Source organism: Manis javanica, chromosome 9 (assembly GCF_040802235.1).
Source record: "Manis javanica isolate MJ-LG chromosome 9, MJ_LKY, whole genome shotgun sequence".
Taxonomy (NCBI): Eukaryota; Metazoa; Chordata; class Mammalia; order Pholidota; family Manidae; genus Manis; species Manis javanica.
Window position 1 is genome coordinate 27,495,610 of NC_133164.1, and position 22,265 is coordinate 27,517,874.

Consider the following 22,265-nt stretch of genomic DNA (forward strand, 5'->3'; position numbering starts at 1 on the left):
GATTCTTGTCCCATTTATGCCAAGCCATTAACTAGCGAAGAATGAGACACCTAGTCTCTAGGTAAATTACTACATGAAATGGTTTCCTCGTTGAGTCTGAAATTAGCAGACCCAACAGGGATATTGAGTAGCATGGACGGCAGCAAAGTTATTATCTAATTTGCATTGTACAGCCTAAATTTCTGACTTCTGTTTTATACAGTCTTTAGGCAAAACTGCCAGTCACTATTATTTCCTTTTAACCCCATAAAAAATAAGTTTAAGAGTGGATAGGAAGAATTTATTTTTCTTGCTCGGACTGATATTGTAAGTAACCTGAATTTGAATGGCAGCTTTCTGATTATTTTCATATCCTCTCTAGGTATCAGCTCCCTCCAGTATAAAACTCCCTGAGATGGCCTGACAATAACACTTCAGGACATAGCAGGAAGAGAGACAGCAGCTGCTAGAGAAAATAAGGGAGGAATTTTAGTCCTCTCCTAGGGAAGTGACAGGGCTTGAGAAGAAAGGATCTCACTCTTCCGTGTTGGGGGCCATGAGGACTTGAAATTTAAGGGGTGGGGGGAGTGTGGCAAAGAGCGCCAAAACAACCAGGTCTTATATACCATGGCGGGCTAGTTAACAGAAAGAAAAGTTATAGTCGGCATGAAAGTCCAGGTTAACAGGTTTCATACAGAATCGTTTTCGAGTCTGCCGCCACAGCGCGTGGTGGGGTGCGTGAAGCCTTGCCCTTGGTTTAGGCTGGTCGTTGGAAGAACTGAGGACTGTTAGGACTAAACAGCCCCCGGACGCGTTCCTGGCCAAGGAGCGCCCTTTCCAGCGGGCACCGGCTGCTGATGCTGTCCAGGCATCGCCCGAGGGGAAAGGTGGCGGCGCGGTCGGAAGGCGCGGGAGGAGTCGAGCGGTGATTGATGGGGAAGGGGCGAATGAATAAAAGCACTTGTCTAGGGACCCCGAGCACGCCGCGGAGACTGCACTGTCTGGCATTCATTCCCTCGGCGTTTCGTCAGAGCCAGACCGGCCTGCAGGGAAGGGAGGCGTGCTCTGCCCCGTAGCGGGCTGGACGCAGCTGCGGGCCCGCGCGGCCCGGGAAGGAGGCCCCCGCCCTGCTTTGCGCCCGCTGCTTCCGATTCGCGAGGTAAACATTCTGGCTTGGCGTTGAATTAAAATCAATGATTAAACCCTATCCTGAGGTTTCCGCTTGGATTACAAGTTTGGGGAATAGTATTTTTTTTTTTAAATAAAACGTATAGGTACAGCGAGTTAAAATAAGGCTGGAGTGGAGGAGAGCGCAGGGGGGCTCTGAAGCCACTGAGAGTGGCACAGAAGCTTCCGAGTTAATGCTGGCACTCTTCTAGGTCGAACAGATTTGAGAGGTCTCTCGATCTTACGCTAGACTTTTTTTTTTTTCCTTAGTCAGCCCGCGCACTCCTGGGGGCGCGGGGCAACCCGAGCGCAGGCAGCCAGGGAGGAGCAGCTTTCATCCGCCAGGAGGAGTCTTGGCGTTCAGACAAGGCGTATCCGGGTTCCCTGTAGGGCAAAATGCAGAGATTGGCCCTGTCCCTTGGCCTCTGGATACCTTGATTTCCACGTCCCCACAAGTCCGCAAGCCAAAACGTCAAGCCTCCAGCCGGCGCACCTAAAAGTTTGGAGCTTTGCCTGAGATGCAGGTCACTCCCTCCCTGGCACAGCCCTTCCATAATGCCCCGCCCCACTGCAAGTCATTTACCCCTGGGGGAACGTAGGGGAGAAAAAATACGGGGAAAGTTGATTCCAGAAGGACAGGCCACCGGAGCAGTAGGCTATCAGAGTTTCCCACTGGCGCGCAAGCTTGAGCTACTTTTGCGCGCGGATAGCAGCCGCGCGGCTGCGCTCTGCGCTAGCGGTTTGCAGGGGTGTGGCTAGGGTAGCACACCCAAGTGTCCTGTCTTTCTTTCCTTGCTCTCCAGACTGAAAGCGGCAGAGCGACCACCCGACGCCCTCTGGAGCAGGTAGCAGTATGCCGCCGCTGCCAAGCCTGTGCGGACGCGCCCTGGTGGCTCTGATCCTTGCCTGCGGCGTGGCGGCTGTCCAGGGAGAAGAGAGGGGATTCCCGCCAGCGGGGACCACTCTGCCACTTCTGGAGACCGGAGAGATAATGACGCCCCCTACTAAGATCTTCTGGTTAAGAGGGTCCAACGCCAGCGTGCCGCGGTCGTCTGTACCTCCGCAGATGCCTAAAGCAAGGAGGACAGCGGGAGCCCCGCCGCGCACCCTCCCTCCCCCGTGCAAAAGACCCATCGAGATCAAGGAAACTTTCAAGTACATCAACACGGTAGTGTCCTGCCTAGTATTCGTGCTGGGCATCATCGGAAACTCCACACTGCTGAGAATCATTTACAAGAACAAGTGCATGCGAAATGGCCCTAATATTTTGATAGCCAGCCTGGCCCTGGGAGACCTGCTGCACATCATCATTGACATCCCCATCAGTGTGTACAAGGTAAAGGGCGCCTGCTAATAGCGCGATGGGAGGGGGCCAGGTTAGGAAGGGGGAGATGAGAGAGCCTCTGGAGGGAGCTCTCTCAAGAAGTTCCACCACCTCCCCAAAGTCAGTAATAAAAAGGAATCAATTTCCTCTGGTCTTTAGTAGCCAGCTGCTAGCTTAGAACAAGTGTAGTCCCCAGACCAGTAGCATCTTTATCACCCAGGAACTTGTTAGAAATGACATTTTATGGCCCTACCTCTGACTTACTGATTCAGAAACTCTGGGGTGGACACACTACTTTGTATTTTAATAAGCCATCCGGGTAATGATGATGAACTCTGAAATTTGAGAACCCTGGTCCTGAAAGATCTAATGTCTAAGTTCAGCTGACAGGGTACGTTCTCTCTACTCAGAAGTGTGGTCCATGGGCTAGCAGCATTAATACCACCTGGGAGCCTGTTAAAACTGCAAGTCCACCCCAGACTTTCTAAATCAGAATCTGCATCTTAGGATAGCTAAGTAATTCATATACCTGCTAATTTTCTTGGAGGACCCTGAAAGTAACAGGGCTGGGGTAGGTTGTGAGGAAGCAAATGGCCTAGAAGAAAGAGACCTATACGGGAGCAATACAGTTCACCAGCTGTGAGTGACTGTACTGTCATTCAGTAAAGAACATTGGAATAAATGTGTTACTTTCCTTTACAACTTTCAACCCACAAATAGATATTACTCAATGTTACAGATGATTAATAGAATGCTCCAGGTCTCACAATGAGTAAGAGATGGACGTGGAAATCAGGCCCAAATCTGTCCAAGCTGCACCCCATCAATTACTTCATGGACAACACAAGAACAGTCAATGTAAAGTTTCTAAGGGTTTTAGTAGTTATCACCACTCTGTAATTACCATGAGCACTGAGGAACTAGGCATGGAGATGCAGGGCAGGACATGAACCGCACACTATTTGACTCCTGGGTGTGACCACCCGGGTGCTTTGAAACTCCGGACACATGCCAACATCTCTGGGCCACAATTTCTTCAACTCTACAGTAAGGCTGTTAGTGCCCACCTATTGGGGTTTTGTGGTGTTAAGAAAAACAGCCCAAGTCAAAGAACCAGAAAATTCTACATGACTAGGCAAATATGTAAAACTCTCCTTCCCACTATGATCATTGATAGAAAGTTGCACATTAAAAACAGAACCAAAGTGTAAAGGAATGGGAATGTGCTTTGGGGATTTGCTTAATGTAGTCCTGGAATCAGTATGGGGGAGGGGGGAGGGACCAACATATAGGGTTGGGAAAATATGGTAGAGGATGCTTTGATCTCTGTGGCAAGTCAACATAAGGCATGCTTTTAAATCCTGATCCAAATAGCCATATTTAAGGGAATTCTGGACATTTCTGAGGTTTAGAGATAGGATTTGGATTAGGATCCAGGCCCTGAAGGAGACACTCCCAGATATGGAGGTAAATAGAAGAAATCCTAAAATTCTGAGGCAGTTGGTTCTTATGAATTCTGAGTGTTTCCAGGGAGAAGCACAGACTGAAATGGGTCCCTTAAATGCAGGCACAGCTTCAATTCAGCCAACAGTGATCAACCTACTTAAGAAGTCCCACAGACCAAGTCTTAGCATTTCAGTTTGCCAGAGGAATTTCAATTCAATCATCAAAACTGACTTGAAAAACTTCAGAGTACAAGGCGTTGTGAGAAATTTTTAAATAAAACTCTTCTGAAATGGAAGATTGCAATCTACTTTTGCTAGGATCGCATGGAATTTTGTTGAAAGGTCTGTTCAGGGAGGTCCCAGGAAACCCCACATGTCCAGCCCAGTAAGAACCCTTTCTGAGTGAGCCAGCAGCTCAGGTGCTATAGGGAAGGTGGGGTCAAGGCCCTTTCCCATCAGTGTGTTCCTCTAGACCTGATGAAATCCGCACTTCCCGGACTGTCTTACTTCCTCTGTCTGGTCCAATTATTACATTTAATAAGCCAGAAAATCTCCAGTTCCCAAGGGGGCACACAGGTTTACTTTCATCTCAAATTTCTTTATGATTTCCCTAGGAACTTCCATCCTTCTGCTGAAGCCGTTCAGCCTTTTCAAGCTGTGTTTTTACTCCTGAAATAAACAATGAGTCATTACAAATCTGGCCATCTAGTCATCTCTATTGGTCATAAACAAATCCATCTCCAAGAATTCGGTCCCATGCTAGGTTGGCTATCACTGAATCTTACGTGGTAGCCTTTGGTTAATTTTTATAGTTTGCATAAACATGTGTCATTTGAGACATAATATAATAATAAGGGCTATCATTCATTATGTACTAGGTTCTTGGTTTATTTCATTAAATCACTGAAACAAACCCTATGGAGGAGGTATTGTTATCACTCCTGTTTTATGGTGACACTACATGTTGGAGAGATAAAGTAACTTGCCTAATGTCACACCACTAAAAAGTGATGAAATAAGGGCTTAAACCCAGGCCATCTGGCCTAGAACCTAGTCCTTACACCCCCGTCCCCCTGCGCTGACTGAGCTCAAGCACAGCTTGCCCTCTCCAACCTGGAGTGTTGTTAGGACCTCATTTCAGTGCACTGATGTAATTAAGGGACACTACCACACAGTGGGATGATTGGTAAACATTTTAGTGTTACTCTGAGTTGTCTGAAGATTTCTATCTCCTGAAACCCCCTTCAGGTCCTTAGTGTATGATATTGAGAATATGACTATTTTTCTAAAGGCTTTATTTACACAAAACCCCAAAGAAACCTAATCCAGTACTAGTTAAAAGCCATTTATTCCCCTAAATAATAGTGATACCATATAAATTTTTTAAATGCATTTAAAATTTCAGAGTAGTAAAGTATTATACTTCAAATGAAGTAATTTTAGTGAATTTTAAGTAACTTAGGCCTCCTAAAGTTGGACTTGAATTACTAAACCAGTGATTTCTCATTTTGTTTTTGTGAAAGTGTTACAATTCTCTTTGAGAGTACAGCTAATTATATGTATCATACATAATTAATACATTATCTATAATTGATAGATACACTGATTAAAATATAACATGTAATATGCATATATATACACATATTCACAATTTCTGGAGATTCATAAAATCCCCCCCCAGTGCATCTGTTGACATACCCCAGGGCCTAGAAACATCAATGTGAATCTATTACATTAAACTGGAGTTCAGTAAATCTAGAGTTCAAGTTGACAAGCCACAAAATGTCATAGATCTTGCTGGAAGCCATAGTCCTTGGTACCACTATAGATGGGACAGGACTTCACATGGAGATCTTTTGGTGAGGGGCTAACAAACCTGAGGACCTATGTCTGCTCTGCCTTGACTCACTCAAGGAACTAGGTCTCTGGAAACTTCTAGGTAGAGTAAGTCCTCTCACCAGGTCTCCTGTGTCAGGGATGAAATCTTGTATTGAAGGTCAGAGAGGTGTCGTAGGACTTCCACTCAGCAAGGATGAGTGAGGCTGTTGAATGCTTCAGATATTTTTGTAAACATGCTGAAAATAAAGTCTTGCTTATTCCTTTCAGCAGCACACACCACAATATCTGAGACCACCCAGATGCAAAATGAAAAATGCAATCATCCAAAGAGGAATTTAAAAGTGTGTGTGTGTATATATATATATACACACACACACATATGTATATACATATACATATATATATTAAATATTATAAGACTGCATACATATGTAAGTAGATAGGTGAATATCATTTGGCACAGTGCCTGGCCCATAGTAAGCAAATAAAAATGTTATTAGAATGTGAGTGTGTGTGTGTATGATTAATAATGAAAAAATTTGTTTGGGTTTTTTTTCTGGTTTTGCCATTATAACCATGATGACAAATAACATCTTTGTATATATGGCTTTGCATAAATATGGGAGTATATCTGGAGGGCAAATATCTAGAACATCAATTACTAAACCAAAAGATAGGTACATTTGTAATTGTAATAGATATTGCTGTATTATATCCCTAAATTATGGTTTACTAGTAGCTCAAATCACTATTTTCTGTGACATCTCCATAAATATACATGAATTGATGTCTATCTCTACTATATATATGGGTCACCAGATATTTACAGGGTCTCTAGGTATACCTGACTCAAAAGTCCGTGTTTAAGTATCTGATGTGAGGATGAATCCCTCCTTATTCATAAGCTACTTATGTCCTTCCTGTACAGACTAAAATGAATAAGGGATTTGGCCTGTTTGTTATATGAGAGCTTACGTGGCTACACCTACACTGTCAAAGCCACATAAGCAGCAAAAGAGCTGGGTATGCTGAGGATGCTGCGAGCTTGTGTTTTTCCATTGTTACTGATTGATTGGTTGGTTGATTTGGTTTGGCTTAGCAGTGATATTTAACAAGTCTTGGTTGTAGGTTGAAGTTCAAATTTAACTTCTTTTAACTTCTCAAGAAGTTAAAAATTCTGTAGCAAATAATAAACTTTTATATTTTTTCTGGATTTTATTTAACAGTTTCACCCTCTTTGTGCTGTATTTACTGTATGTATCAGTGGGTAAAATGGAAGTAATACAGTTAGTTCTCAAATATAGCTTCCTTTATGTGTAAGCAAATTGCATTTGAATTCAAATCCACTTGTAAACTGATTGGACAGATATGGACATGCACATCAGTCTATAAGGATCCCAGTGTAATCAGATGGCTAGGGGTGGTGGAGAGCTTTTTGAAAAGTAGGCTGGCAACTGGTTGGAGTACTTTTAGATGGCTTTGCTTATTAAAACTTCATAGGCTCCTATTAGAAGCTGCCTTCATGGCTGTGAGAGACAAAACTGCTGATCTTGAACGTTTCACTAGTTATGGTGGAGGGTGTTTCTAACATGAAAACAGGCTGGCAAGTCAAAATGTGCAATTGCTTCACTGAACCCATAGATGAGTTTTGTGTGAAATGACCTGTCAGGTAATCAGAGATTTTCTACTTGTGACATAGTCAAAACTATCTTTCTGAACAAAATCACTTTCTCACCATCCAATCTGAGACTACTAGCACTTAACAAATGGTATATAATTAACTAGTTTCACAGTTATGAATAAAAATTAATGGAACACAAATAAACTTAACTTTTCAAGTTATAATTTTCTGATGAGTAACCAGGAGTTTATGTGTATAGAGCAATACAAGAAATAAAGGTATGAATGAGTAGCAAAGTCTAATTTCTTTCAAGATAATAATACTGCTCCCATTTTCTGTTATGTAGCTGAGATATTTTACTGATAGTTTAGTAATATTTAGAGATGTTTTAGTGGTAAAAGCATTTTGAAGTCACAATGGAACCTAGAAACCTTTGAGATTCATTTACATAAGGCAAAAGAAAAATTTTTTAAGAACCACCAATTAAGCACATATGCAGTGCCAGCTCTTAAAAAATATTAATAAAGAGTAACATTATTGGTTTTGAATGGCCTAGAATCAATTAACAAATAAAACTAATGCCTCAACACACACCTAGCACAGTACCTGTAACAGTCAATACCAGACCAATGCTTGTTGTCAAAAGATGTTATGCGTTATGCTTAAGACATAAGGGTGGGGTTTTTTTTCTACTCATAATTTTATAACTGTCCAGATGAAAAAGAAGGGGGAGAGTTTTCTCTTTTCTGTATGAAGATATTGGTCACAACTGACAAACAGGTCAATATCAAATTCAAATAACTCAGAAACTTAGGATCTCGTATTTCCGATTCACGGCTTCACACAGATTCCTGTGAAAAAATGGTTGGCCAACTCTTGGCCTTGGGCCGTGAGAGGTTCCCTGGCTTAACTCCGTGGTATTCCTTGTGTTTGCCTTTGATCTGCCACTTGGTCGCTCCATAAATCCAGGCCTCTTAAAATGTCAAGGCAATGTTTCGTTCAGTACAGTAAGGCTTATCTATTAACAGCTTTACATTTTTTTCTCTACTCACTTTACACGAGTCGTTCAAGACTGAGGATATTTCCATAGCTGTACAAGAGGAGTTCATGGCCAAGACCCTGCTGTTTCAAGGCCAGGGAGCTGTGCTCTTCATTTTACAAAGAAAACCATATAAGGGTATTTCTGTGTGGCTAATATGCTATAGTTGATTATTTTTAGAAAAAACATGCCAAATACTAATAAATGATTAAGTGCTTTAAAGGGTGTTGACAGATCAAGCCTGAGCTGAAATAAGATTCAAGATGTAATTTATGATGTGAAACATTCTCTTTCAGGACTTTTTAAAGTGAAAAGATTGGTTGTGTTGTGGCGATAGCTGAGTCTGGTGTATGGGTATATGTTAGCCCACAGCTTCTCTAATTTTAGTCTTCTTTGCCTTCTAATGCTTTTATTTTAGAGATTTGTTATTTCTCTTTCCCTGTACACCCTCTGGTGAAAATGTGAAGGAACAAAAAAATGGCTAAAACATGGTGGTAAGAAAGAGATAAAAAGGGTCATTTTTGAGTCAGAAATGTGTTAGCAAAGTTGTCTGAAGCATTTTCCAAGCAGTTCTCTGTCCCTGTAACTCAGCCATACTCATTCATCCTGACTCGTGTCCCCTCTCTACATCTCTCCTCTTTAGCTCCATTGTACTTTCCAGGAAGGGAAAAAACTGTTCTCTGGGTATTTATATTGTACCTATCTTCTTTCCCCTCACTCCATTTTTTCAAATTATTTAAGAGACTTTTGGATTCCACAGTAATCAAATATTTTGTCATATTAGTTTACAAGCATCCCATAAGATATTCTCTGGATAGCATTAGGTTTAAGTAAGACATAAAATTACTTAATGAGGTTTTTTTAAATTCATTAAGTTTGAGAGCCTCTTTCTGATGCATGAGGCCATCAGGTTATAATTCTTCAGTTTCTTCAGGGGTCACAGTGATCTTCTTAGAAGATCCAACTAAGATAAGTGAATCCAGTAACAGGCTAGTTTTGTAAATAACATTTCTTAATTCTCTTAGTTGAATCTTTTCAAAATATGTAACATGTCAGTGAAAGTTTTTAAGCACAAACTGTGGATGTATTTTTAAGCTGAGATAATAGGAGCATATCACTGATCTTTTGGCCCATGACAGACATGGAAATAAATTTCATTGTAACACTAGTAGGGAAATATATTTAAGATGAACTTAAATCTCTCCTAAGACATATTTATTTTTTTTATTTTCTTTTCTATCTTTCTGCCTCTTTTAGAGGTTTTTGTTTCAGAGAACCTTAATTCATCTTCATGAAGTCACTGTTCCATTTCAGCAAGTCATAGGAACCTTTCCAGAGCAGTGGAAAGCCTTCTGTTTTGTGTGTGTGCACAGATTCCTAGAGACAGAGCCTCTGTCTTGCACAACTCCAGGGGGCACTGCTCACCTTGTGGTCTATTTAAATGCTGATCTTGGGGAATAAACTGACATTATTTCTGACCCACATATTTCTAACCTGCATGTCCTAATTTTCAAGTGATTCAGTGCATTTTAATGGATGCAGGATAGAACTTGTAATTGATATTTGTCCCTGAGGGCACAGGCACAATGTATGTCAAGAAAATATTTTCTATGCACTTGACCAGCAGCTTACCTTAAATTATCTATGTGTGTATAAATTTAAAAAAAAGAAAGGGAGGTCTGACATGGAAATCCTTGAATGAGAAAGGCCTATCTTATTAAAACACCAGTTCAAATGCAGAAAGACTCTTATCTGCCACAGGAAACAGATTAAAAACAGAAGAATACACCCTTTCCCAGTGTTGTGAAACACAGCCACTGCATTATTTCCCTTTTTTTCACTTTGACTGTAAAAACATTTCTGTCATATCAGTCATTTGAAAAAAATGGTCACAGTTCATCACAAGACAGAACAGCCAACCATCTGGCAGGGTAACCCAGGTTGTCATTGTTAATATGTGCCTCAACTACTCTCTTAAATGATCATCTCTTCCAGCGTCCCTATGCTTACAGTATCCATCTCTACTGCATTTACAACTACAGCTCCCCATAGAATCCCATTAGAGAGTGAGAAATAGTAGGTTCTGTTTTATATCAGTCATTTCCTTGACAGGTTTGAGTAGGAGAGAGAGGGTGGGAGAGGAATTTTTTGCTTTCACCTTTTCTGGCCTGTTTGGAAGGCAGAACTCCAAACAGAGACCTCTGGCCCTCCATCAGCCTCCATCCCCCAGGCCCTGGCTCCATTGTGTCAGGAAGACCCAATCACCTGGGAGGGGGCAGGACACAGATCAGACAGCACAAAAATAAATAAATAATTGTGCACAGTCATCTCAGGGCTCTCAAGAATGTGTTTTGCATATGTGAACTGAAAAGCTCATGACAGAAGTTTTATCACAAGATTTCTGCCTTACAATCAAATTCATGCTTGCATCCATTCACTCATTCATTTCACTGTTACTCAATAAGCATTTAATGAATGACCACTGTGTTCCAGGCACTGCACTAGGCATCCAAAGGGTAGCATATTCTGAAAGAAACACACTTTTAATTGTTTTTAAAAAGGAGAAAATGCTATATATAGTTAATGAGGTGACTGAAACATTTCTTAGGGCAAGACGGGTACCTCTTGGCATTTCCTAACTTGATGGGGCTTGATTTCTTTGGCTATCGACAGTGGTGTGTATTAACAGGGTTTCCTCCACTTAATTTCTCAAGAATGTAATTTTAAATTAGAAAGAGAAATGAAAAATGTAAATCCCCCAGGTAGGGAGATTTTGTAGGACTCATTTAACAACACCCCTAAAAGAAGAATATTTATTTCTTATTCATAGTATTTGTCCTTTTAGATTTAAAAAGCTATGTAATATAAAAATGAGCTTTAAATATAATATAAAAGTAATTTGTGTGGATTCCAATGTCCTTCTTCTTTGTCAAAAGAGCTATTCCAACAGAATTTATGAAATAGAGGCTATCCTTGAGTTGAAAGCTTACCATCCATATGGTCACATATTTTTTCAATCCAGAGTTTGTTTATTTGTTTGTATTTGTTGACACAAAAGAAGTGTGCAAGGGAAGCAGGATAAGCCTTAGGGGAGAGGGGTCCCCACAAGCACAGGCTCTGACTTGTCAAGTGGACACCACGTTGCTTGTAGGACTTAACAGTAGCAAAAGCTCTTCTCGGGTAAGCCAGCACAATGTGAAAACCAGTTGTCTCACAGGCTCACACTCAGTAAGTAGATGGTAGACAATATATATTCAAACTTAGTTTTAAATAGGACTAAAATTTAATTCATGTGGCAGGAAGCTTGAAACAATATCAAACTCTAGCATTCATTTTGTGATCAGACAGAACTTGTTTGATTATATGCTTGATTTGTCTTCAGTATTCAGACCTTGTCCTTAATTTATCTAATTTGAGAGGTAAGATCCAAAGGGAAAACTAACCGTAAGGAATGAGCATGTGTTACTGTTGGGTTTAAAGTTAGAGTTGCTTTGTCTTGCAATATAAAGAATCGATTTCCTCTGCAAAGCAGAAAACTAATATTGTCGGACTTCTTATTACAGGTATTGGATGCCATGATTTTTGTCTACAAATAATGAAATAATTAATATCTAGGAATCACAAAAATCTGTTAAGACTACTCTTTTCTAACACGCACAAGGATGTCATCTTAGTTGAGAGTGATTTTTTTTCCCCCGCTGTAAAACTTCATAGCTTCCCCCCACCCAGGGCTTTATTTATTACCATTAAACAAGAAGTCAATGTGTTTGCATTTAAATAAGTTCTAAGGGCTAGATTTCCCAAGACTTTCTCCCTGGAGACCATAAGGCAGAGATGAGCATCTGCGGTGAGCATGGTTTATGTCGCTGGGTGCCAGGCTTCCCAGTATCTGGGAAGACTTATGCTCAGAAAGAGGTAGAGGTTGCCAAAGTCATCCTCACTACAGAACAATGCAAGTGACAGCAGGCACCCCGACCCCGATCTTTTGTGGCCCCTGAGTACAGCAGTATTCTCATCTGAATCAAAGCCTGAAATACTGAAAGTTGACAATAATACTGAAATACTGAAAGGTTAATGCTCCCTATTTTGCAGTTCCTTTCTCTTTGGAAGGGTAGATTAGAAAATTGTAATCTCTCAGTTGTGATTAGGTTGCCCACTATCTGTGTTGAACTTGAAGAAAATTGCTCCAACGTTAAGTTTGTGTTCCGCTGTACTGTGTGATAACTAGGCCAGAGGTTAGGCAGCAGGCCTCCCAGTGGTATGAAGAGCAATCATCCAATTTCTAGGCTAAGCCAAAAACAATAGTAACCTCAGAACACAGCCTGGATTCAATGCAGAACTCATTTTCATTGGCCAGATTGACTTATTTCCTTCACTGGCCTGGGCACTCATTCATCTGATTCATCTGATGACTGTACCTATGTGATGTGTGAATATTTACATATTTGGAAGTAGTCTGAAATAATAAGATCCTTGAAAATATACAAATTTTTGGACATGATATGGATCAAATAGCCAGGTGACTGGTATTTCATCATTGTTTGACACAAAGGCATGAAAATTACTAATACTGATTTAATTCTAAATGTTCTTTTCCTAAGAGCAGCTGCTTCACAATACTGTAGACTCTAGAATCAGATCCTGTGGGTTCAGTGGGGATCTATTATTTACTTAAGTGAGTAATAAACCAAGTAAACCAAAGGCAAGTATATTCGTTGTCTAATGATAAACAGCAGATACCCCAAACTTAGTGGCTCGAAACAGTAAACATTTATTATCTCACACTGTGTCTGTCGGTTGGAAATTCAGTATCTGCTTCGCTGGGTGGTTCTGGCTCAGGGTGGCTCATGAGGCTGCAGGGAAGATGTTGGCAGGAGCTGCAGCTATCCAAAGGTTTGCCTACGGCTGGAGGATCCTCTCGTGCACACACCTGGCAAATTTGTGTTAGTTGTTTTCAGGGGACCTCAGTTCCTGCCGTATTAGCCTCTCCATAGAGGTGCTTGGTTCTCCTCCTGATTCAGCAGCTGGCCTCCCCCAGCATGAGCGATCCACCAGAGGGCAAGGAGGAAGCCGCATTCTTTTTGTGAACCAGTCTCAGAAATCACACATCATCAGTTTCGCCACATTCTATTTGTTAAGAGTAAATCATTAAATCCAATCCACATTCAAAGAGAGAGAAATGAGGCTTCATCTTTTGAAGGGAAGAGTAGCCAACAATTTGCGGACATATTTAAAACCAACATAGCAAGTTAATAAACTTCTAAGAGTGCTTCAATGTATTTTAATCTACAAAAAGGGCATAGTAGTAGTTCTGTCTCATAGGATTTCTTTGGGGAGTCAATGACATGATATGTGTAAAATGCTTAGAATAGTGTCCAGCCAATCGTAAGTACCATCTAAGGCTTAGTTTTGTTTTTTGTTCCCCTGATATATCTAAGGATAATTAGAATGATTTGACAGAACATTCTGGGTAATTTATACCAAGCTGGGTCTGGTAGAGTCCTTACAGCTGGTTAGAACCTTTTTATCCTTGTTATCAAGGGCAATTGGCAGTTTTTTTTAAGTATTTGACTCTGTAGCTGGCTAAGACATCCTGAGACTTCTCCATTTCAGAAAATCACTGCACATTCATAAGACAAATCTCTCACAGTTTCCTGGCTTCTCACATCTTTTATCCACCTCATCAGCAAGTCCTGCTGGCTCTACCTTCAAAATATATTCAATCTATAACCTACTGTCCTCAGCCCATGTCACCACAGGGTCCGGCCCACCACAGTTTCTCATCAAAGCTTCTTTTCTTGACTCTAGTATTCTATTCTGATGAGCAGCCACAGAGATCTTTAAAAACGTAAATGAGATCATGCCATCTCCTTGTTTAAAACCTTGCAATGGATTTTCCCCCAAAGAAATACTCAAACTCCTCCCTCTAGAACATCATCTCCTAGACACATGACCTGGACCACTCCACTACAGCCTCGACAGCCTTCTCCCTGTCCCTTCAGCTCACCAGGCTAATTTTGACCTCAGGGCCTTAGCATTTGCTCTTTGCTTGGCCTAGAATACTATTTGCATGGCTTAATCTTTTATTTTAGTTAGGTGCTACTCAAATATTACCTATTCGGAGAGACTATGCTGAGAAGCTGATCAAGAAAGCACCCCAAATCCCTCCATACTCTCGTAATGTGATGACACTCCTTGTGTGACACCATATTATTTATGTGTTTTTTGTGTGTCTCCCTCACTAAATTGTAAGTTCCATCAGAGCAGTGTTTGCCTTCCTCACTGACCAGCACCCTGTACTCAGAATGGTGTCTAGCACATTTTGAATACTCAATAAATATTTATTGACTGAATGAATAACAAGAGTTGTGAGTCAATTAATTAATTCAGAAGTCATAAGATAGAGACTAGTCTGACCCACAGATATAGTTGTATTAATACCATGTTATCTGACAGTTTTCTTTAAATATGAATTAATTAATGACTTCTATAAATTGTGAGGTTTCATATAAAAATTGCAATTTAGGGACTAAAAATCAAGGGATTTTTAACATTTGAGGTCCCTTGGCAAAAGTCATGTCATGTTTATTAGCAGCTGCTCCTTTCAGCTGGGATTTACCCCAGGCCCCACTGTTCTCTAGTATATTCCTGACAACAATAACTCTTTTCATACCTGGCTTCCTCCACTCTACTGTTACCTGCCTGGCCCTATGGGCTTTCAGGACCCTAGATTAAGCATATCTGTGGTAACTTTGCCAACATTGGTCCTACAAGTTGGTGTAATTTTTCATGTCTAATTTAGGAATGAAATTGGTCCCATGTTGGAGATCCAAGTCCTGTTCATACTGTGACACATATTTCAGGGCTTTGGTGCCCTTGTAGCTATAGAACAACCACCCAGCTTGACAAACTGCAGAAAGAACCTTCACTAGTGAAAGGATGGAAAGACTCAATTGTATTTCAAAATAGTTTTCACTTTTGGAAAGTTATTTTTTAAAACATTTTTTAAAAAAACCACTGATTCGAAATACTTTTCTTTATTTTCAAAACCTCATGAACATTTGATCCAGATGTTTACCTAAAATGATTCATTAGCCAGTGTGGGCCACACCCTGTTGTCCTAAGACAGAAAATAACTGAGCTTAACAATAGATGGTTGCATAGTCCGAAGTCACATAACGAGAAACAAATAGATAATAGCAAGAACTGTGACTTTTTACTCATCGTATAGCCAGTACCTGTATATTTTAGGGGCTTGTATATTTATTAAGCATCCACTATGTGTCAGTAACTGTCTTAGGCTGTTGCAGAGGTCCTATTCTGTCTTTGACTCCAGGGGTTTCCAGACAGAAAAACTAAAAAAAACAAACAAGCAAATGTTATAATATGTGCTACAGGAGTTATTAAGTACTGTAGATAAAAAGGAAATGGGAGTAGAGTGACGAAGATCAGAGGCCTGGCCAGTTACTGTATTAATCATGTGGTCAGAGTAGGTCATGTGGAAAAAAATGAGATATGAGCAAGACCAGAAGGAGGTAAGGGAGTCAGCCAATTATATGTGTAGGGAAAGAGTCTCCTAGATCAGGAGAACCCTAGAGGAGAGGACTAAGGCAGTCGGGTGCATGGTGTGTCCAAGGAGACTTGTGCCTAGTCTGGCTGAGTTAGTGTGCAGACTAGTAAGTTGACCATGGTAAAGAACAAGCATACAGATGCACACACGCTTCTCCATAGGAGTAACTTTTCTCCCAGACCAGGATACATTTATCATCTATTTTTAATTAGTCTGTATTTTGATTTGGCCGTGACCTGAGTGTTTGAATCTCCATGACAGTCTAAGAGGCGTTTGCAGCACTGCAGATTCTATTTTGTAAGAGTTACTTAAGCGACTGGCCCCAGCTAGGCCTGTGGTGGAGATCCTGACCCTAAGCTACTGTATATGCAGAACAAATTCTCATGAACTGGCTGCATTTTCCTTATTCCCAGCCCACTCTCCTGATTCATATATCGAACACTGGTGTTTTTCAAAGGAGTAGTCCATGAGGGAAAGAATAAGAACTGGAATTTGTTATCTTAGTCTGCATGTTAATTACTCTCCTGTAAGTAGTGCAGTTCAGAGAGTGCCTTGTAAAATCTCCCTAACAGAGCATCATGTCTCCTCAATGCAGCTGCTCGCGGAGGACTGGCCCTTTGGAGTGGAAATGTGTAAGCTGGTGCCTTTCATACAGAAGGCCTCCGTGGGAATCACTGTGCTGAGTCTCTGTGCTCTGAGTATTGACAGGTAAGCATATATTTAAGCCAGGTATATGCTGAATACTATACTAATGATTGGTATGCTACTTAGAAAATAAACTATGTAATTCAGTAAAACCAGGCTTTGCCAGCTTGACAAATAATTCTATTTTGCTCTTCAGATATCGAGCTGTTGCTTCTTGGAGTCGAATTAAAGGAATCGGGGTTCCAAAATGGACAGCAGTAGAAATTGTTTTAATTTGGGTGGTCTCCGTGATTCTGGCTGTCCCTGAAGCTGTAGGTTTTGATATGATTACCGTTGACTACAAAGGAAGTTATCTGCGCATCTGCTTGCTTCGTCCCACTCAGAAAACAGCCTTCATGCAGGTGAATTTTACTTTTTCCCCTTTCCTGTTCTTGCCTTATAAATATTTAACTTTGTTTCCCCTGATCTCCCCTTCTTTGGAAGCTATTGATTTATGAATGACCTTGGCATAAATTAATAGTGTAGGTCCCAGGACTGCAGGGTTAATGGTGACTAATGACTCAAGCTGCAAGAAGCTGGTCCCTACTTCTCCAAGAATCCCCCTGTGCTCGGGGACAGAGATAAACCAAATTCACATGAGAGAATTGACCTGAATTTAAAGTTTTTCAACTCAAATCCCTACAAGGACTGACAACTACTACCTGTTCTGCATTTGAGCACACAACATTCATCAGAGGGAGTGGATGGCTCTGCAAATGATCAGGAAGAAATTGCCGTGGTGGATCCTGAGTGGCAAGCCTTTCGTCTCTAAAACGAAAGCTTGCATTGCAAAGAACTTTTCAGCTTGGCCATTTTTCCAGGAATGCTTTATCAGGAAATAGGAAAAGAATGGCAGTGCTCCTAAGTGAAGACAGCCTAGGTGTAAAAGGTCTTCTCAGCAGAATGGGTTAAGAGGAGTTAATGCTAGGAGGGTTGGTCAAGTGTCACCACTGATTACTTTCTATTTTACATAGAAGAAACTAGATAAAACTTTATGAACTGGATATATCACAGTAATGAAAAGAATGCAGAGGGACATTAATGTGAAACTGAGAATGAGATTGCTGATTTCTTGTTTCTTATTAATTACAAGGGAAAAGTACTACAAAGATTATGTAAATTCTGCTCTGACACAGATCTAGAGCACAAATTTGAAAAAAATGCAGAAAAAGAGAAAATGCATGTCATAAGCAGCTTTGATTTTTTTTAACTGATAGGTTAGATTTATATCTTATTGAGCTAAATGGTTAACAAAGACCTGTTCAAATCTGTTTTTGCCATGATACAAACTTCTTAAAAAGTGAAAACTTCCCTTAAACCCTAGGGTGTCTTTACATATTCTGATGTGGTATTTCACCACAAAGAATACCTTGAGGATAACTTGCTTATGTGAAGACAAAACTATGTGAACTACCAAATATTTTAAATTTTGACCAGCTGCTTATATTTTTATGTATAATTATGCTGCCTTAGAGAATTGAAATGCTGTGTCATTGAATATAAGCATTTAATTACTTGTCCATTAAGTGTGGCCTGAAAGATTCTATATAATATTTAGAAAATGAATCTACTTTAAAAGATAATGAGTATGGTTTTTTAAAAAATTTAACATTTGGTGTATAAGATTTTTCATAAAAAGAATATTAATCATAAAATTTTCTCTTCCCTGTAGTTTTATAAGACAGCTAAAGATTGGTGGCTATTTAGTTTCTATTTCTGTTTACCGCTGGCCATCACTGCATTTTTCTATACACTGATGACCTGTGAAATGTTGAGAAAGAAAAGTGGCATGCAAATTGCTTTAAATGACCACTTGAAGCAGGTAAGAAAATCAAACTATTTGCTGACTCATGATTACAATTATGATTAAAATAATCATATTGCATTGATAGAATAAAAAAGTTGTTATAGTAAGCTAAAAATTACTATACACCAGAGCATATTCTTTTTTTTTGTCTCTTGTATGTTTGAATATACAAAGAATATTTCTTATATTATCTATCTAGAGATATTCTGTATAATCTAACAAGATCTAGAAAGATCCATTGCTTTTTAAAGATGGATCTCTAGTCATTTTAGTTCTAAGCCACATTTACCATTCAATTTACAGCTTGGTGTCCTGGATTTTTACAAATGCCACTGAGTTTTTGTAAACAATATTGAATGTTCTGTTTGGGAAGAGGGCACCTGTGATTACAATGAGCCACCTATTCAGGGTCTGACTATGGTTTTATTTCAGAGACGGGAAGTGGCCAAAACAGTGTTTTGCCTGGTCCTCGTCTTTGCCCTGTGTTGGCTTCCCCTTCACCTCAGCAGGATTTTGAAGTTCACTCTTTATGATCAGAATGATCCCAATAGATGTGAACTTTTGAGGTAAGAAAGGTAAAATAGAAATAGTTTTATAAATAAATGCCATTCAGAAGCTTTTCCAAGGGTCCCTTTCATAAGCAGGGAAAGAGTACCATTTTTCTAATTCTTAAGGAGCAATTGCAATTCCCACTTTTACCTTCAGTCTCCTTTAAAGAAGGAGTCAAGGGGATTGAGAGAACCCTGGGACTGGAGAGCCAGAGTCCTAATGAGGAGGAAGTGGCACCATGGACAATATCAGATTAGTTTCTCCTTCACACTTTGTCAATCCTTTCCTTTCTTTTTAGCAAGCCTTAGTACATTCAAATGAGATTTTATTTTGAAGGAAAGACTTGAGCATGGTCCGGGGGGCAGGGGGAAGGGGGAGGAGAAAGACAAGACTGAGAGAGAGATCATTATCAGCAAAGACCAGTGATAGGGTACCTTTTTTTTCTTCACAAAAGTGTTCCAAGAATACATGCTCAGAGCAGCACATTTTTCACAGACTTGTTTTGGATTATTTTTTGCAGCTTTTTGTTAGTACTAGACTACATCGGCATCAACATGGCTTCCCTGAATTCCTGCATTAACCCAATAGCTCTGTATTTGGTGAGCAAAAGGTTCAAAAACTGCTTTAAGGTAAGAGAGAATTTCAAACTAAAGAACTCTTTTAACTCTGGCATTAGATAAACCCCTCCAAAACTATTAATGTTTCTATCCAGAGAGATCTAGTAAATTGCTTATAGTTTTCCTTTGCATCCTATCATGGACAATTTTTAAAAATATGACTTGGCTCATATATCACTCTAGTTGATTTATGCCCATAAAAACTATAAAACCAAGTCAACCACTTCCTACTGCCGTAACCATTCAGATGTAATCATAGAATTACTTATAAAATTAATAAAAATTACATGCATTGATATCTGACAAATATTACGTGATAAAATAAGAGCTAAATATGAATTAAATGCACTGTCCCCATTTTTGGTAGATTTTGGATTTGGCGGTGCATTTTGGATTATCACTAAGTCTCTTCTACATGTGGACATGAGAGTAGCAAGTCAAAGGACAAAATTTAATTCAGGTTCTACCTCCTCTTTTTCTACTTTTTTTGTATAACAGAGTTGTGCTACTTGACATGGGATATGTGTAATTATTCCTCATTCAGCTGCTTGCATTGTGACATCCACCCATCCTTTTTCTCACTCCTTCAACAACCTAACATGAAATAAAATATTCCCTTCCCTTACATGGGAATGACCTCTATGTCCCAGATAGTTCATTACTGGAAAGGCAAAAACTTAGCTTCCTTGCAAAATCTAAGGCAGTCAAATTCTTTGTCCACTCATAAACTCAGATTTTAGAGGTAGAAAACAACCTTTATCAAGATCAACTCATTCTACAGAACATAAAGCAATGGACCTCCCATTTTCTTAGCAATATAGATTCTCAGAGAACAACAGAATGGATGGTTTGGGATTTTTAAAAATCCAAGAAAAAAAATGAGATGAATAAAACTGAGACACTTGTACGCTTTATACCTTGATTGTGTAACAATATTTGGAAGGCACATGAAAAGAGCATGTGGCTGGAAAAAATGGCAATGTAACATTAAATTCATTGATGTGGAAAGGTGTTTATGAATGACACTGCTGAGTGAGAAAAAGCAGCCTGTGGAATAGTATATGTAATACAATTTTATTAAAACAAATGATGCACTTCCCACAAACAGGCATATGTCCAGTCATGTGTACCTGTGCGAGGTGCTATTTCTGTTTGTGTAGGAAAAAGTCTTGAGTTCTACATTTATCAAATATTAAGAGTATTTCTCAAGTAGTCAAGAGTAATATCAAGAATGAAGAGGGGTTTTCTCCTTTAATTTTAATTAAAAGATAAGGAATTTTAATATATTTTTTCTTTGGTTGTTTGGTTGTAAAAAGTTTTCATGTACTACTTATGTAATCATATGTTTTTAAGGGGAAAAATAAAAGAGCATGGGAAGAAAGGGGCCTAAGAATACCCCATCATGCAAAGCGAGTCCGAACCCTACCGTGTGGAAGGAGTTGAGACCATGTATCTGATGTAAACGTGTAACGAGTTCCTTTGTTTTGTACAGTCATGCTTGTGCTGCTGGTGCCAGTCATTTGAAGAAAAACAGTCCTTGGAGGAAAAGCAGTCATGCTTAAAGTTCAAAGCTAACGATCATGGATATGACAACTTCCGTTCCAGTAATAAATACAGCTCCTCTTGAAAGAAGGAATATTCAATTAATTTCATTTTCTTTATTTTGGACAGCAGTCATTAAAACAATGGAGGCATTTGCCAAAACAAACCAAAACAATTGTGTTTGCACAAGCAGCAAAAATGCACGTCATTATTTTCTTAACACTCATAGTCACACATGACATTTTACGAGCTGTTTACAGCATGAGAAGGAAAACAGTGGGAATCAAGTAAGCTTCATTGTGATAGCACTTAAATGTTTCACAGTCAGCACTTCAGTGTAGCTCTTAATAACTTCCAGGGTATTTATACACCATTTACATTTAAATTGAGCTTGTTCAGAGTTCCTGTGAAAGAGGTTGATTTTTTATTAATGAAAATCTGCTATGAACGAAAAATGCATACTGTAAAATGAAATCTGTAAATGAAGTTCAAATTATTCAATTTAAAATTTAAAAAAATCCTTCAAAATAACTTTTCAGTGTCATACTATTGGTTGGACTATAATTGGATACAAAATGTGAAAGCAGTGTAGTCAGAGTGTTTTTTGACATAAGTATATTTAAGTGCTCAGAAGGTAGCATCTGAAAAAAAGATGGAGGTGTTTTGAAAATCATTAACCTTTTTGCACTCAGGTAAGGTCAAATGTCATGAAGGGAAAGAGAGAAACGTTTTGGAATGCTATCCCAAAAACAGTTTTAAAATCTCCCATTCATGTTCTTTGCAGAGAAAACGCTACCTACAATTTTTTCAGGATTATTAAAACCTTCTTCGTTCAAAATTGTAGTTTAAACACTATTTGTTTTTGTTTTGTTTTGTCATCTGTAAACACTTAGCCACGATACGTGACATGCAGATGATTAAATGCAGGGCAGGCCCTGGAGTTCATAACTTTATGATGGAGAAGTGCCAGTAAACCCATAACGGACAGAATGTGAGATGCCTGGAGCAGTGTTCACATGGCAAAGGAGAAGGCAGCATCTTCTCTACTCATATTATTAGTTCAAATGGCCTCTGGTGTGTGT

General features: G+C 39.6%; 1 protein-coding gene and 1 long non-coding RNA gene across 4 annotated transcripts in view; one reads left to right on the forward strand and one right to left on the reverse strand.

Moving 5' to 3' along the window:
* Positions 1–22,265, reverse strand: part of LOC118970906 (uncharacterized) — a 112,674-nt gene that overhangs the window by 30,589 nt on the left and 59,820 nt on the right. The window lies entirely within an intron of this gene.
* On the forward strand, positions 887–22,026 carry EDNRB (endothelin receptor type B). Of its 3 annotated transcripts, none has more exons than XM_017653298.3 (8): positions 887–1,138; positions 1,950–2,482; positions 16,580–16,692; positions 16,826–17,030; positions 18,341–18,490; positions 18,908–19,041; positions 19,545–19,653; positions 21,134–22,026. In XM_017653298.3, the coding sequence occupies exons 2-8, from the start codon at positions 2,000–2,002 to the stop codon at positions 21,266–21,268; spliced, it is 1,329 nt and encodes a 442-aa protein (XP_017508787.3). In that variant the 5' UTR covers positions 887–1,138; positions 1,950–1,999; the 3' UTR covers positions 21,269–22,026. The 3 variants fall into 3 exon arrangements, with proteins under 3 accessions (XP_017508787.3, XP_017508786.3, XP_017508785.3); XM_017653297.3 differs by lacking the exon at positions 887–1,138 and adding an exon at positions 1,524–1,670; XM_017653296.3 differs by lacking the exon at positions 887–1,138 and having other exon boundaries at positions 1,752–2,482.